General features: G+C 44.3%; 1 protein-coding gene across 3 annotated transcripts in view; it reads right to left on the bottom strand.

Moving 5' to 3' along the window:
* The window catches only part of NCAN (neurocan), a 359,920-nt gene that overhangs the window by 116,186 nt on the left and 225,692 nt on the right, over positions 1 to 18,042 (bottom strand). For all 3 annotated transcript variants that reach the window (XM_085638464.1, XM_085638463.1, XM_085638465.1), the window contains exons 8-9: positions 11,091 to 12,974; positions 2,687 to 3,334 (exon numbers count right to left, since the gene is read on the bottom strand). In XM_085638464.1, coding sequence (XP_085494590.1) covers positions 2,687 to 3,334; positions 11,091 to 12,974 — 2,532 coding nt within the window. The remainder of the gene's footprint in view (positions 1 to 2,686; positions 3,335 to 11,090; positions 12,975 to 18,042) is intronic.

Consider the following 18,042-nt stretch of genomic DNA (forward strand, 5'->3'; position numbering starts at 1 on the left):
TGCCTCTCTGCCCACAATAGGTACATGCTATAAACAGTGCATTGTTTAGTGTGTCTGCGTACACTAAGGGCATACTGCAAACAGTGCACTGTTTGCAGTGTGTCTGCATATACTAAGTGCACGCTGCGTACTTGCGAAACACTAGGTGGATGCTGCAAACAGTGCACTGTTTGCAGTGTGTCTTCGTATCTGCGTACACTTAGTGCATGCTGCAAACCGTGCATTGTTTACAAAGTGTGTGTATACTAAGTGTATGCTGCAAACAGTGCATTGTTTACAGTGTGTCTATGTATACTAAGTGCACGCTGAAAACAGTGCATTGTTTACAGCATGTCTGCATACGTGCGAAACACTAGGTGGATGCTGCAAACAGTGCACTGTTTACAGTGTGTCTTCGTATCTGCGTATACGTAGTGCATGCTGCAAACAGTGCATTGTTTACAGTGTGTCTGTGTATACTAAGTGCATGCTTCAAACAGTGGATTGTTTGCAATGTGTCTGTTTTTAATAACTGTATCCTGCAAACAGTGCATTGTTTACAGTGTAGCTGCTGCAAACGGTTCACTGTTTACATTGTGTTTGCGTAAACTAAGTGGGTGTTGCAAACAGTGCTTTGTTTACAGTATATCTGCGTACACTAAGTGCATGCTGCAAACAGTGCATTGTTTACAGCATGTATGCGTACTTGCGAAACATAGGTGGATGCTGCAAACAGTGCACTGTTTACAGTGTGTCTTCGTATCTGCGTACACTTAGTGCATGCTGCAAACAGTGCATTGTTTACAATGTGTCTGTTTATAATAACTGTATCCTGCAAACAGTGCATTGTTTACAGTGTAGCTGCTGTAAACAGTGCACTGTTTACATTGTGTTTGCGTAAACTAAGTGTTGTTGCAAACAGTGCTTTGTTTACAGTATATCTGCGTACACTAAGTGCATGCTGCAAACAGTGCATTGTTTACAGTATGTCTGCGTACTTGCGAAACACTAGGTGGATGCTGCAAACAGTGCACTGTTTACAGTGTGTCTTCGTATCTGCGTACACTTAGTGCATGCTGCAAACATTGCATTGTTTACAATGTGTCTGTTTATAATAACTGTATCCTGCAAACAGTGCATTGTTTACAGTGTAGCTGCTGCAAACAGTTCACTGTTTACATTGTGTTTGCGTAAACTAAGTGGGTGTTGCAAACAGTGCTTTGTTTACAGTATATCTGCGTACACTAAGTGCATGCTGCAAACAGTGCATTGTTTACAGTATGTCTGCGTACTTGCGAAAAACTAGGTGGATGCTGCAAACAGTGCACTGTTTACAGTGTGTCTTCGTATCTGCGTACACTTAGTGCATGCTGCAAACAGTGCATTGTTTACAATGTGTCTGTTTATAATAACTGTATCCTGCAAACAGTGCATTGTTTACAGTGTAGCTGCTGTAAACCGTGCACTGTTTACAATGTGTTTGTGTAAACTAAGTGGGTGTTGCAAACAGTGCATTGTTTACAGTGTGTCTTCGTATCTGCGTACACTTAGTGCATGCTGCAAACAGTGCATTGTTTACAGTATGTCTGCATACACTAAGTGCATGCTGCATAAGTGCATTGTTTACAGTATGTCTGCATACACTAACTGCATGCTTCTTAAGTGCATTGTTTACAGTATGTCTGCATACACTAACTGCATGCTGCATAAGTGCATTGTTTAAAGTATGTCTGCGTACACTAAATGCATGCTGCATAGAGTGCCGTGTTTCCGGTCTGCCTGACTGCTTACTGTTAGCACAATATACATACAGCCAGTGCAGTGTTTGCATACGTAACCTGCATCGGCCGACCTATGCATATTACTAAAATAGACCCACATTTATAGTCCGCAGCGCATATTTACTAAAAACTCATGCAACGCAGGGCAGCTACCAACGCTCCTGTTCTGTATTGCGTCAAAGGGAGAGAGTAGACGTACTGAGAGACGGCGCGGTTGTTCTCGCCCCTACTCCTGGCACTCCTCACCGTAGTGCAACAGTGGTGACTGAAGCAAAGCATGTTTTGTACTAGAAGGATTCCCTTCCAGGACATGAATTCATGCTTAGACGTAGTTAACACATTGTGTAACTTTGTATGTGTGTTGAACAGTACAGCACACATGCAAACTTGGAAAACGTTTGAGAAAAGAAAACTTCTCACACATTACACTTTCCTTGAGGAGGCATTTTTTTGTAACTGCAAGATAGAGATAGTGCAATATGTACTGTCTACGTCACTCCTGTTACACACAAAATAAAATGTTATGGTCTGTGTCTGCGCATGATGTTACGCATGTTATACAACTACAGGTCCTAATTCACAATTTTCTGAGCGCATGAGTGACATACTCCAAACTTAAGTGTGACGTCTGAATTTCTGGGATTAAGTCACACTCATGGAGAATGGTTTTTGAATCTGCCCACAACCAGACTCAATTCGTTCACATAGGGGAAACTGTGGTTGAAAAAAAATGGGCCAGCTGGGCGCATAGCAGACAACTTTGATGCTAAACCAGAGTAAAGAGAAGGACAGGCTGGGAGACGCCTTCAGAGAAGGGGTCGCCAATAAGAACTTAATGAGGAGATATTTGCCAGAAGAACGAAGGTCATTCTCAGAGACCTGTGAAAAGTTTTCCCACCCTCTCAAATCAAGCAGTCGTTCCTTACCATGACCACTGCCATCGTCTTCCGCATTGCCTTTCTCCAATGTCTCCGTGTCCGAGTTTGAACTCACAGATGTGCCTGTGAGCTTGACGGATATCGGAGTTGTGTTGGACTGCTCGCTGGCTGTCATTGATACGTACAAGTCCTCGGGGAACAGAGATGCGTCTGTGCCCTCGCTGGCTGTGATGGGGGCGTCCTCATTGGTCTCTGGGGGTATATCTTTGGCCTCATTGTCCAAGGCAGATGCTTCGATGTGGTTATTGGCTGTTATGGGGTCCTCTGCATTTTCATTGGCCATCATGGATGCTTTTGGGTAGCCATTTGTAATGGAAGATGTTTCTGCGTACTCACGGGCTTTTACCGATGCACCTGTGCTCTCGATCAACAAGGATGCATCTGCGCGATCATCATCAATGTTGAACGGATCTGCATCCTCACTGGTCGCCATAGATATACGCGTGTGCTTGTTGGCCTTGCGGCCAGCCAAAGTGGGGGCGGGTCCCATTGGTAAAGTTAGCTTCTCCATCTCCTCATTGGTTAGGTGGGAGAGATCAATGTCCAGCTGTCTGTCTGAACCCGGATCTGGAGTGGACACTACGGCCAGTCTGCGCGGGGCAGGCGTTCTGGTTATTTTCTGGGTAGTGAGCTCCACTGAAGACGCAACATTTTGGTTTCAGGAATAGAAAACATCAAACAGGTTAGGATTTCATTGTGAACTAATTTCCCAAAACATGTATTAAGATGGAATATGAATTAAATATGTTACATGTATGGTTAAGTTTATTTCACCACAAACACAGTGTCATAAACCCCATATTTCACAGGGACCCATGAAATATGTCCCATTTTTCACAGAAACGAAATCATAACAGTGTCAGCAGAGCTTCAACATTGCCCATTGTTTAATTAGTAACCTCTTCATGGAAGTCAGTGCAAAGCCGGAACATTCAAATTGTAATCAGGGTACATTGTTAGCTGAACACTACAAGACTAGCTTCAAACGTCTCTGAACTAGTCCCTGCCCCCTGTTTAAATAGCAGTACATTTGTGATAGCCTAGAAAAATAAAAACGTTCAAAATGCAAGCAGGGCAATCATTAGTAGAAGAGTGCATGAATAACTCTGAAAGTCTTTTGGAATAAACACTGGAGACCATTCTCCTATTTCAGTTGCAATCAGAGTCCATTATTAGCTCTGCTTTACTAGCAGTGGCTTCAACAACCTCGGATTTCTGCAGCCAGAAAGCGTTTTTTAAAGAAAGCAAAGCCTATTTTACCTGAAACCTTTTATTCTCAATTAAATCCCCCTTTTTTTCTACAAACAATCAAACAGTATGGTCAGGCATTTTACTGTTTTCAATAAACACATACCTGTTTGAAAAAGAAAGTTTGCCTACAAATTGCACCGAAATGAATACCTTCTATAAAAATATATAATGGATAGCATGCATGAGTAATATTATTCTATATTGCTATCTCTGAGTTCTGGTGACGTTTACTAACTTGTCGACATGTAGGCTCAAGGTTTATATTGTCACCTGAATCCCCTGATGAAACTATAGGACAGTGTCTCAAGAGGATCCTGTATGTATGTAAATATATATATATATATAAATAACTCATGATGTCAGTAGAAATGCTTTTCATGCGTCAGGGTATGCGCAGTGCATCGTGGTTGCTAAGATTACATCGCTCTCCCCATATGGCACATTTCTGAGGTTTATAGTTTTTCATTTGCAAGGGCAATGTCTCATTCAACCTAATGTTTTTACTATGGGAATTTATACGCTTTTTTGATAACGAATGTTATTTGCTCATGCAGGTCTACACCGCACAGACCCTACCACAGGCGTGTGATTGATTTTGTTTGAGTTTTTCCAGCCCTTACTTCGATTCCCTTATATCAGCCCCTGAGCTATGGTTGGTGTTGGGAGTCTCTCTAAAAAAAATCATGAGAGCAGCTTATTCTCCATGTGAAAATTTGCTAAGGGACAGCTTTCTCAGATGGAACCGGTATTGCGCTAGCTGGAGTATAGCGCTTGCCCGTGGTGGATATCGGGTAATGGGCGCAAAGTGTACCGCAAATTCGCCTGTGGAACTTACGGCGGTCCACCAGCATTTCTATGTTGGGGAAATCTATGACGTCTAAGACCTAAGATCTCTTGAGGGCTTTGGTTATAAATTAGATTTATAAAAAAAATTTCAATTGACCAGTTAAATTGAATGAATTTGAGAGGCTCTGACAAGTCATCTGAACATAGTCTGTCTTCTCCAGAGTGGACTCCTCTGTAGAAATAACTGAACTACTACAACCAATAGATCGCGGCGATAGACTAAAACACGCGACATCAATTGCAATCAATGAGGTGAGAGCTTTTCCATTTGCGGATGACCGGCTCCCCGTAATAGGTGTTTATTCAACGTCCTGGATAAATCATGAGGTGGAAATGGGCTGTGCGCTCGATAATCCGATGAGTCTTCCCAGTAACAACACCTCGGTGACATCTACCAAACGCATAAGCAGGAAATGTGACACACAAGAGCTTACAATAAAAAAATAGGTGTACCATCTGCGTAATAATATTGTGTGAAAATCCCTCGTCTACTGCCATGTCTAACCAAGGCATTCAATAAACAAACACAGTATGGGAATTAAACAGTTTCTTCATCTGGTTTTTAATCATCAGTATTTACTCTTTATTTTTTTCTCTCTCTCCTTTTTTCCTTACTCTAAGTTGCTGATAGCCTTAAAGGTTACATGATAGATGATCTTTGGAGAGGGGCTCTCTTCTTCATATAAACCTAGGACTGGTCTCAGGTTTGACTGTGCCAATGCTTTATTTCACTAGGACTTGACATTTGTCAGATTGTGTTTTTTCTTTACTCAATAAAGCTTGCAATGGCAAGAAACAAAAAAAATCCAGTGAGTTGTTTTACGTGGCTACAAGCCGGAATATCACCCCCAATTTACACTATAAAATGTCAACAACATTATCTACATGTTTCAGGCTACTGGTAAGTAGGACTTACTCAGGATAGAACACCACAATAGGCTTCTCGTGCTGGTTTATTCTTTTACACTAGAGAATCTACATTTTTTGCGACACTTTGAGTTTAAAATAAATCATTGCCTATTTGGCAACACTTTATATGCAGAAACGTTATCTGTATGATGGTATGACGTACTAACAGTTCAAAGAAAGGACATATAATTATCCTAGAAGAAATCCACCTGTGTGTTGATTTACCAGATTCCAGTTTAGGTTTGTTACTTGCCTTGAGATGTTATTATGCTTCAACTTTAGGAAACAAACACTACTTGATATAATTAATGTATGGCTACCTGAGCAGATTAAGAAAGATGAAGTTGTGAGTGCATTTTTTCTGGAATCTAGCATTGGGCACAAAGACCAAACTGGAATAAAAAGATCACACATTTTAATTTGCTACACTCTATGTTCCCAACATTTTTTTTAATCTTGTGGCGTGTTGGTTTCTCCATCTTCCTGCCAGTCAGCTTTCCCGCTACCATTATTCAAAACAAGCATTTACAATGCAATGGTCTCGGCATTGGTAAAGTTTGAGCTATTGGCATTGCTCATGACATTATTTTTGTTTATGTTTTTGTTTTTAAAACATTTAAAGAAACGGCATTGTCATGAGCAATGCCAATAGCTCTAACTTTAACAATGCCGAGACCGTTGCATTGTAAATGCTTGTTTATTTAATACAAGTTGACAGCTGGGGTGGACAAATAGACAACCAGAATATATCCTGCTGGCTGGATCCCTTTGAACCCACGGGGGTGGGGGGGCTCTAGGCGACAACATTTTCTCACAGCCCGTGCCCCTGCATTCATATTACACTATCACTGTATTCTCTGAGCCCTGTCTTGTCATGTCTGCATGCTTGCAGTGTCTCAAAGCGCTTTGAAACAGCAGACAGGCAGCATACCAGCGCTACATCACAATTTGTAAACAAACAAAACAGTTCAGACACTCTTTGTCACTCCTGTTCTTTACAATGATGCCCTTATCTGTTCTAACCCAGACCCCTAACACCCAACCACACACATAGCGCCCAGAAACATTAAGAGGAGCTCAGACCACCAGTCCGGTAATAGCGCCAGAGGTGCCAGACAGCCTCCAACACTGGGGGGGTCTGAGGGTGAAGAGAAACAAAGTCACACTTTACACCATCGCAGACCGCCCATGACAATTCTACTGAAAGTTGCATCGTTCTCTTCTCTGACAACAAGGAAGTTGTGGATTCATTATGAGGATTCATTTTAGAATTCTCATTAATATTAACCATATTTCAGAAACATTCATTATGGTCCCAGCGTAAAAGCATCCTTAGATAGGTTTTTTAATATAACAAATAACCTATCTATCTCGCTTATAATATCGCCACGTCAATACGTTTCAAAGGTTTAAACACAGAGAATTATACAATTAAATAAAAAAGATTAGCTTGAATGCCTACAATGGACTGAAATGTGCTTTTCTTGTCATTGATGGACAGTAGGTCCGTGGGACGTGTGCCGCCTGGGGGAGATTAATACTGCTTCTGCATTTAGTCTCAGACAGCTTCTGGCCACCTCCAAGAAAAATTTCTGAATTTCGGGGAGGGGGGGGGGGGGGGGGCAATTCAAGCAATAGGCACAGTGTAGCTGCAGGGGCTCTAAGAAGGGGTGAAAAACAACAAAGCCTCGTTAGCAAGTAAATGGTCTTTTAAAGAGCTTTGAAGTGCTCGGGTTCGGGTGCGGCTGTGTGGGTGCCCGGGAAGCTGTCTCAGCCGGGCTGACACACACGACGGGGGGGGGGGGGAGCGCGGGGTTGCTGAAGCCCTTTCAACCCAATGGGCGTTGCGCCCCTGAGCACGCTTATGTGATCTTCACAGCTGGGATAATATGAGGTGGTTTAGACTTTAAGGGGTCAACTATAGTACTTGTTTTTATCAAATTAAAAGTGAAATCATGCTGGCATTCCGTAAATGCTATATACAATAAATGTTAACTCATTAGGTTCAGAAATTGAACTCCACGACTGAAAAGAGTTTCTTGCTTTGTGTAACACTTTTGTGTTCATTCTTCAATTACACGAGTTACACTGATGGAAATGAGGAGGATAGAAAACTTGGACACAGATTGGATTGCATGGGTGTTTTATGGCTTTTCACCAGTCAGTTTACTAAAATGGTCATTTTAGTTCTAAGGGGAAAAAATACCTTGTTCGGAGCGATTGCTTTTTTGTATTCAACTTGTCACTAGACATGCATTCCGAGGACCCTTATCGAACACATCTAGGCTTCTTCAAGTGCTGTGTCCTCCCAAGTGCAGTGAGACTCATTGTGATGGCCCCGAGCTGTGTGACCCGGAGAGAGGCGGCCGGCCCCTGTAACTCGAGCTCGCGGCTTTGGAAGCTGAACTGTGCCGAGCTGTGTGACCCGGAGAGAGGCGGCCGGCCGCGGTGGCGGAGCTGAACGCTGCGGGCGGCTCCTGTAACTCGAGCTTGCGGCTTCACACGTGGTGCAGGCCCCGGCCACGAGTGCAGGGGGAGAGACTCGCACTTTGGTGACCCTCGGAGCGGCTGTGGTGAGAAGTATGCCGCGTTGAAATGAGGCCGAAGATCAGGAAAGCAGGAGTTCAATCCTCCAAGGAACGAACAACACGGAAGCCGACAGCAGGGTGAGAGGACGCCATTGACACCACCGCCTTTCTCCGAGGCACAGCAGAAAATGCCTCGGAGAAAGGGAGCGTCCTTTTCGGATTTGGGGGCGTGTTTTGCTGTTGTCTCCTCCCTGAGACTTCTCGCAAAAAACACGCCCCCCGAACCGAAAAGGACGGGGCATAATCGGAGTGACTAGACCTCTTCTCCAGTGGCTGGCCAGCATTTAAGAGGCCAGCCAATGGAGAACAGGAGAGAAGAGGGGCGGGTGCAAGCCCCTCTTCTTAAAGTCATTAAATCTCGCGAGCGAGACTGCGCAAGCGCAGCCATCGCTAGCCGAGACCTAAAGAACTCAGCATGTATGCACTTTTCTGTCCCCACAGGCCTGACAAATCTACTTGTCCACTGGCTATGGCGAGTCAGATTTTATCAGGGCGAGCTATATCTAGAGCCTACTCGCCCCTTCTGGCGAGCTGACAAACAGCAGGTGTTCTGTTCACTCACAAAGGGAGGGAGCATTACAGATGCCTTTACATCTTATCTTGTCACATGTATTCTGTGCTCAGAGGTCAAAAGTCAGTTTACAGCTACACTTATTTTTCTTTCTGTGACTTTCTATCTCTGACCGCAAATTTGTAGAATTTTGTAAAGTGAACTGCCTCACAAACGTGCTGTACACAAAGTGTGAAATGAAAGGTGTTATAAAGTAAGAATCGACAGACTCCAAGACTGGTAAGTCCAAATCCTTTATTACTGATCATCCACTCTCCAACTGACAGGGGAGAGTCCCCAACATTCTAAGATGAACTCCAGTGGAAGGGACCACTTACGGGAGAAAGAAGGGGTGCGGGACATACCAAGGATACAACAAGTGTGATAAAGAGGGAAGGAACTACACACTTACAGTATTGATAACAGTATTGATTAATTACAACAAAAGGCTTTGGGGTGTCTTGTTTAAATCTAGCACACATTTAAATAGCTAAAACGTGAAAAGTACAAAAATTTCAAAATAAAGTTTCGTAGTAATGAAAGCTCTTTTTTTGTAATCCTGTGTGATAGAAAAAAAACTTGTTTTAATAGGGTGAAAATAACTTAGTACCTGGTGACGTGCAAATGATGAATATACTTCCTGAAACCAAATAGCCACAGATTATTGTTTACGCACTGTATAGTTTTATAAGTGAAATGTCATGTTAGTGGGAACGATTGTGGCCATTTCAATGGAAAATGTGCTGTCTGTCAATGACAGGGCACTACCACAACATGCTTTAGTAATATTTTTTATTAAAAGTGTGTTTTTAGAGATGAACTGAGAAACATCCCTGCCCTGATAGCAATGCTATTAGTGAACTAAGTGGCAGGTCAGGGGTCATGTGTACCCTATATGTTGGCTAGATTCTTATTATGTATGGAGCAAACATTTAGTTTATTAAATCAAACCAAATAGGTTTTTTTTGTAGAGCAGGAATGCTGAACTCACATATTGGAAGGTGCTGTCATATGTGCTAATGAAGAAAAATGTGGCCTTCCAAATAAAATATTTGCCTAGGATGACATCATGAGACCAGTTTACGGGTCAAGTACCTTACAGTTAGGTCGACTAGATTATTCAAGATGCTAGACCTGCATGCCTAGTAACATTTTTTATGACTTTTCGATGCCTGCCCCATTAAGAATGCAACCGTTGAGTATTCCCCTGTTTGGTAAGCTGTTGGGCGTAGAGACCACAAAGGCAACTTCTTCTTTCGGATGCAGGTGGCGCCTCTTCCTGACAAATGAACTATTACGCCTCGCATCTAGAGGATTCTACTACTCAATAGTGACAGCAGCAATATATCGAGGGACAAAATATCAAAAGGTGAGTGCAAATAAAATAGAGCAGTATAGATTAACTATTCCGAACTCAAGATCTACGTACTTTGAAGATATATGTGGAGTTAGGTACAGAAAATCTAGACTTACTTTCCTGTTGATATTTTATTTTCGATATTCTGTCCTCGATATCCTGTCCCATTGATCGTGTTAATTCGATACTCACGGGGCAGACCATAGAGCGGGGGGAGCACGCCTCTTCTATGGCTATTAAACTTGGAGGTAGCTAATGCCTTTATCTGCTCCTCTCCTTCTCTACTCAAACCAATTCTACAAGTCTCTCTTCACATTCTGATCCTCCCAGTTGGAAGTGAGTACTGACAGCACAGTATTTGTGCAGAACAATCTGTACTCAAAGTCAAAAAGGCGTGAGAAAAACACAAGTGAATATTCATAGTTGGTACAAAAGCCATTGTTTGTGCCTAAGAAGAACATTGGAATGATGGGAACTCCACTGAAAACATTGGAGTGCTCTGGGCTTCTAATGGCCGGCAGAAGCTCGGAGCAACAGCTTTCCAATATTTGTTTACAGCTGTTGCTGTGAACAAAGGCCTCACGGGGCCCAAGGGTATTTCAACCCCCTTGGAATCCATAAGGCCTTTGTTTTACAAATTGGAACATTCTGCCCTCTACTGGTGGAATGTTCTAATAGCCTTACAGCCCTCCTTAAAGGCTATACTGGACATTAAAGGCCCGCTCCCTTGTCAAAGGTCCTTGCTGATAACTCTTATAGTAAACTCTGTGATGCAGCATGCAGAGTAATGACCACACTGAGAGGCGTGGTAATCTTAACCAAAAAAACTGAATTTAACTACATGACTCCCTCTCGTGAGAAAGGACAAGAATGGGCAACAGAAACACTCACCAGAGATCTTGGTGTTATTTTCAGTTGTCTGCAAATTGCTCCCCAACTCTCCTGAGCCAGGCTGTGCCTCGGTTACTCTTCCATCATCGACCTCGCCAGCAGTAACAGGAGTGTAATGATTTCCAATGTACGACACACTACTTTGGGACTGTTTTGGCAGTACAAGTGGCAGAGTCACCCAGTCCGCTTCTTCTTTGGAAAAGTTCACAAACTCATCGGCCAACGCAGAGGGCTTCATGCCGCTCTGGATGGGCTGGTATGTCGGGGGATCTTGGATTGTGGGCTGGATGGGGGGGCCGGTGCTCCGAGCCACGAAAGCAAACGTGGGAGCCAACGGTGTTTGGTCATCCAGGTTCAACACAGTTGGACTCTCTGGATCCCTTGAGATGCTTCTTTCGTGTGTTGGTGGTAACCTTCTGGGAGACGGCAATGAAGTTACTTCTTCACTTGACATTGCAAGATTCAGAGAAGATGTACCAGCATGCGTCACAGTTGGACCTCGACGGGACACAGCAACTGCACGCCCCCTGGTTGTGCTACTGGCAACTGCGCGCTTGAAAGAGTTGTGGCTCTGGCTCTCCCTGGCCTTGTTTTCTGTCTCGACCATCTCATGCCGATAGGTGGGAATTGCTTTGGTGGGCTCTTGCACTGTGGTTGCAAATTTCGAAGGCTCACCTAACGTGAATGCAGGACGGACCGCAAGTCCTGGCCCCGGTGAAGAGTCTTCTATATGTGAATTTGATTTCTCATGTTGTTCATCTAATTGAATTCCTGTGGGTTGCTGTTCCCAATCATTTTGCGTTGGGCTCTGCCAGCTCTGCCTGGTTGCTTGTTCCTGAAAAGAAAAAGTCAGTGGCTCTACTGTCTGGGTGGACCTGTGGGTGTATTCTTCTTTCGTGGCCTTCATAGCTTCTACAATCGAAGGGAATGTCGGAGCCGTTATGCCCATCAGGTCTGACATGGCTTCCCCTAGAATCCGGTCTCGGCTTGTCCAGGAGTCCTGTACTTTAGATCTGCGAGAGGTACCCCCAGGATGGGTCCACAGGTCATGCACTTGGAACGTAGTGGCTAACTCCTCTGCTGGGACCACCAAACCTGCCTCCTCTGCTGGGACCTCCAAAGTCGCCTCCGACTCAGAAGTCCTGGCCCCTGTCGGTTCGTTTCTCAAGATGCTGAGGTCCAGGCTCTCTTGTGTCGAAGCTGTTCCTGGCATTGAATCAGTCTCCCCATTGTGCACATTATTAGCATCTGCCTCTTGGAATAAAGATGTTGTTTTTTTAAAAACTGTGGCCTTACCTCGCCTTTCTTGGAAATTATATTCCGGCTCACTGCTTTCCTGAAAGCCGATGTGGCTTCTCACTTCGCCAGAGTCGAGAAGGGTGCGCCTGGAGCTCGAGGGTATTGTTAGTCCTACCTCGGTCTCCATGATCCCAGATGCAAGGTTTTTGGTGAGCCCTGAGGGGTAGAGAATGGACATCAGAGACTTTGAACTTGATTTGCCATCCCCAGAAACGTCAACATCCTCTTCCGAGACAGACAGAGGGGATATCGAGCTGGCGAACGCTGGCTGCAGATTCTTCTGGCTTCTTTCAATATGCTGTAAAGTGACGGAATCACTGGTCGGGTGGAATGTTGACTTAGCTTGGACCACATTTCCTGGGAACTTGGTAGAGCTTTCTCCAGAATACCCTGCTGTTTCTTGCTCCTTGCCGGTATTACTACCCCCAGCTTTGGACAATTCTTCTGATGAGGTCTCCTCGCCAGTCTCGAGTTCGGCCGTCCCATTGTGGACTTCTTCGTTCAGTGCCTCTTCCGGGGTAGTAACACGAGGTACTCGCAGCGATGTATTGGGTATCAGCTCTCGGAATGGCGCTCCGGTCAATTCTGTCATAAACCAGAGAGACAGATTAGCTTGCATAAGTACAGGCCAAATATTAGAATAAGCCACTATTAATGGCTGCAATAAATTCCGTAAAAAAAAAAAATGTACATCTATACATATATGCAAATATGTGGTTATGTAATATATTGTTCTAATGGAATTTTTTTGCAAGCTTTCGTGATAAAACTCCCTTCTATATAAGAGAGCGGAGGCTTTGAAATAATCATGCAGTACTTTTTCTGCTGTTTTCCACCACCTGTGCTAAGAATCCTAATCATCTAGGCCGGATTCATACTTACAGTGTGAAATCAGACTTTGCCACACTCAATTCACATCCCTAATCAAGGAGAAACTGAGAGAATACATTTCATGAAGGGCGGAGCCTAAAAAAGTCCTCAATACCTGCATAGAATTCTTTCATGCAAATGTTATGTGCATCACACACCAGGACAAGTGGAGGATGAAAGAGTGCATTGTGGGAGCAGGTGGAAGGATGGGGGAAGTTGATTTGCAGCAGATGGTAGGCGAGGCAGTATAAAAGGTCAGTCGAACAAAAGTGTTAGTGATGCTGCAGCATCTTTTAGTTGGTGGAAGGAACGGAAGGGACCAACGTCCCTGGTCCAAGAGCGGTCAGGCTGGTGGAGACACTAGTAGGTAAGAGTAGGAGGGGGACCGGTGAGGTTGCAACGGGACCAGTCGGCCCAGAAACACCGAGACGGAGAACACTTGAGTAAATGGGTGTGGGGAGGGGGGGGGGGAGCCATAAGGGGGAAGGGTTCCTTTTTTGAGATGGTGGGGGCTTTATAGTTGTTACTATGTATTATTTGAACAGCAGAGGCCGTGTATAGCAAAATAGGGTAATGGGCGTAACTTGTGAGGCGTTTCCGACCTTTAATAAATAAATGTAAAAATAAATATATATATAGATTTTCTTTTGTTTTTACAAGTATATAACATTAAAACTACAAAGAGTAAAAGGAAAACAAACATGACGGACTTAAAAACCATACAAATACTGATTAAAAAAAACATTTTGACAATATTGTCACTGAATCACCAGGGAATTGATACCAAAAGTGAATCAAGGTCAACGTAGTGGAAGACATGTATTGCACAAACACGTATAACAAGACATAAACGACAGCACCCAGAAGAACCAGACGCTGCAGACTGGGTTCATCATGGGTAGATAGAGGGATGTTCCGTAAGTTTGCTCCATCATAAAACAGTTGCACCATAGACCGAAAGGCTGGTTTGTCAATGAATTATCACAATACTTGGGGGCGTGTGTTTCCTCCTAAGGCCAAATAACTCCCCTAATTGTGGTTATAACACCAACAGGTGCCGTCATGCCTCTTAAGGAAGGGGGATGCGACTCGTCGCCCTCCAAGAACTATGTCTAAGTGTATGGGGAGGATGAAGGTGTGGTTCTGGGGTCCCGGTAAACTCTACCTACCTTTGTTAAGCTCTTGAAACCCGCAGAGTTCTTAGTCCTCGGAAGCAATTGCAGGCGATGACACAGAGACGTTTAAATAAATTCAAAAATATGTATCCACCAGCAACACTTGTTTTTTTCTCCATAGAGTCAGAAGATAATAAATCAGAAGTTATATTCAAGGAAAACTGCACAGAATTCTTAGGTGCAATTTAGTTCAATCTTCCAGCCTTACGATGCCTGCCTCAGACTGGTCTCTGCTAAAGAGAATTGAAGACAATCAGCAGACCATGAGACTTCCCTGATCCTTAGATGAGGTAAAGATCAAACTTTGCTTCCTTTGTTCCCCATGAGCAAAGTCTTAAGAGCAAGACGCGTAATCTGGATTTCGGTGCTTCTTAAGTGGGATTACACTAATTTACATTGGTGATCGGATAACAAGAAGATGGGCACGTTTGTCGTTAACCTCTATAAAACTCTCATTACGGCTAATTAAAATGTTGGTGTAAAACACAAGCTTGAAGACCAGTGATCCGCAGATATGAAAAAGATATCTTTGGAGACAATCCGGGCACTGGTCTTAGATGGAGGTTTGTGTAAGTTAGACTAAATTGAAAGGGTTAATATGTCTTGCATATCCTCTGGCTGCCTTAAAGAAATATCCCTGGCAGAAGCTACAAGCCTGACTTTCTGCAATGATTTAGGATCAGTCGATATTAGGATTAATGTTCGATAGGGCTCTTTTGCAGATACTTTTCTTGGTGACTTGGTATCTATTTTGCTCAGATCAGATAATTAAATGTTCCCTTTTGGTGTGTAGAGAGTTTTAAATCTCTTCTGTGTTTTATATCATTAAGGAAGGGTGACGAGTAATGAATCTACCGCTGTGCAAAGATGTACCTCAGTCGGACGTTGACCACCTCAAACCATCCCCACATTACATCAAGAGGCTGGCAGAAGACAATAGCGAGGTAGAAAAACAATATATTCTGTAGTGTACGATTATGCATCATGAAAGAAAAGAATATAAGACATAAACTGAAACACAATAAGACTCTCCTTCACTGTCCATGGTGGACGTGGCTCTCCTCGGGGGTGTGGGATGCGTATTGGGAAGAACGGATATGATCTGGGAGCCCTGGGACTTTCAATCTAAAAAAAAAAAACACTGGAGGAGTCGTGATTGTGTAAGTTGATAGGTTGGGGTGTGAGTTATTTGTCATGGACAGACCGCAGGAGCCATTCCTCTGCTGACATTGGGAGCTTGTGTCTGCCCTGTGTATCTCTCCCCTTTTTTGTGCACCCTGTGGGATGACCCTTGGCAGTTGCTACTTAACAGGGAATGAAAAATCAAAATAAATCACTTCCCTGCAGGCACACCGCGGCCTCTTGGTCCTGTTTGGTCGTCAACTTCAAGATGCAGGAAGCACACAGGCTCTCCTAGCCAATCACAACGCTGCTGTGACCAGCATGACAGCAGTGTTGTGATTGGTCTGAGCGCCGTGGTGCAGTGCTCAGACAGGGACTGGGAGCCTGTGCATGTTCTCTACCCAGGCTTTGCAATGCAGCCGGGTGGAGAGCATGCTAAGTGTGCATGACTGTTTGGCCGGCCCAAGACGGCCAGCCAAACTGTCAGGTGCACTTAAGAAAGTGCCCACCACTCCTCTTTGCAGCAGCTAGGGGGCTAAAGGCAAGTGACCAAAGCCACCCTTCTGAACCCAGAACGCAGATGAGCGATTTTAGTTATTTATAAACCACAAAATACTGCAGAAAAGGCATCCTGGATCTCTGAACTTCACAACGGAGGAAAAGGATTTGACAGAAGAACTAAAGGTAAGGGGCTCCGCAGATTAACTGGTCTTCAAGGCCCTATGAGATAGTGGTCAGAGGTCAGCCGGAAGTGAAACAGCAAGGAGTTCCAAAGTTGTGGGCCAAAGATCCTGAAAGCCCTACTCCAACAACGAGTCCTTTCAAAATGTGGTGCCTTCAACTAATGATGAGGACGGATCTTAGCGCTCACACCAAGGTGAGAGGCATAAAATCAGATAGAAATAATGGACCACATTTGTAAAAGGCCCAAAAACAAAGCGGAGTCTTTAACTGCGGCTTTGGTTAATCGGCAGCAAAATGAGTGCACTGCGTCCAGCAGGCCCGCGGTCGCACCTGTGAAGCCCACACCCAAGATGAACCGCCGTGTTTCCAGCCTTTGAACTTCTCCACTAGAGCTTAAAGGAGGCGGATACAGACAGCTTTACAATCCATATCATGTGAGGCAATATCTGCCCCAGTGAGAGGTGCTTACCTCGCCCAGTCCATGAATGGAAGGGCCTTTTTGGGCACACGAACACCAAGGAGGACGACCAAACTTTATGAACTTGGACATCAAAAGCCTGGCCCTTGTTAAAGAAATGACGGTTTCTGTCTCTCGAGACCGGGGTGGCGGAACAGACAGGCAATCAGGTCACTCAGCGAGAACCGACCAGCAGGTATCTTCTAACAATGAAAACTTCAGTCTGATCGGTGTTCGTTGTTAGATACTTGGAAGCCGTCTAACCATGGATGGCGATGAGACACACTCTCAGCCATCCCACATGGTCAAAAGTTTGCGGATTGAATTTTAGCTGCAGCTGGGTGTTATCGGCCTAAGAGAGTGCTTGGAAATGAAACCGTCTGTATAAACTGAAGCTGAGCATAGAGGGCGAGTAAAATGGAAGAGAGAACCAAAACCCGAGGTGCACCGCAGGCGAAACTGGGCTTAGCAGAGCGAAAGGGGGAGAACTACTGCCGGTGTCCAGCGAGCGAGGAAAGATCTAATCCCCCAACGCTGGACCAGTTAACCCAGCAGCACCTACACGTCGAATCAGAATATCATGATCGACTGTATAAAATGAGGTCGAAGGTCCAGCAGCAGCGACCTGCTTCATCTCACGTCACCCTGCTTCCTACTGGACCTGAGTTTATCAAAGGTGGCCACCAGAATCTCTTCAAAGCTGTGTTTGGCACCAGTCGAAGGCCCCGGCTCGCAAGCTGGCCGGCTGTTTTGCTAACTGTTATTCCATGACTTTGGCAAAGACAGTAGGAGAGGTGTAATGGGCCTGCAGTTCTATAAGTTACTCGGGTTTAGCTTAGGCTTGTTAAGCAGAATATTTACTATTCCCTTTTGGCCAACACATGGAACTACTTCGGAAACAAGCGAGGTGTTAGTAAAGTGACACTGAGATGGGATACAGTAGGTGCCACTGATTGCCAAAAGGCAATAGGGAATGGGCTGACTGGGGAACTGGACTTGCCCCTACCCGGCTGGTAGGGTGAATGCAATCTCTTCATAGATGTTGCATACTTATTAAAAAGAAAAAAATCGAGGCAAGCCCATCACAGAGATGTTAAGATCACCCAACGTTCGATACACAACAGGAGGGGATAGAAAGAGTTCATGCCGCATATTTTTGATATGTCCAGTATTACTTACAAAATGCAGATATTAGGAAAAAGCGAAGGATCATGCAATCACACATAAAGTACGGCTACTAGAAAACCAAGGCAGAGTTCAATCAACTCATACTGGCACCTGCAACACCACTATTACAAACTACACTGGTTTTGACACCCAACCCAATGCAGACTTATCTTCTTAC

Source organism: Triturus cristatus, chromosome 12, assembly GCF_964204655.1.
Source record: "Triturus cristatus chromosome 12, aTriCri1.1, whole genome shotgun sequence".
Lineage (NCBI taxonomy): Eukaryota > Metazoa > Chordata > Amphibia > Caudata > Salamandridae > Triturus > Triturus cristatus.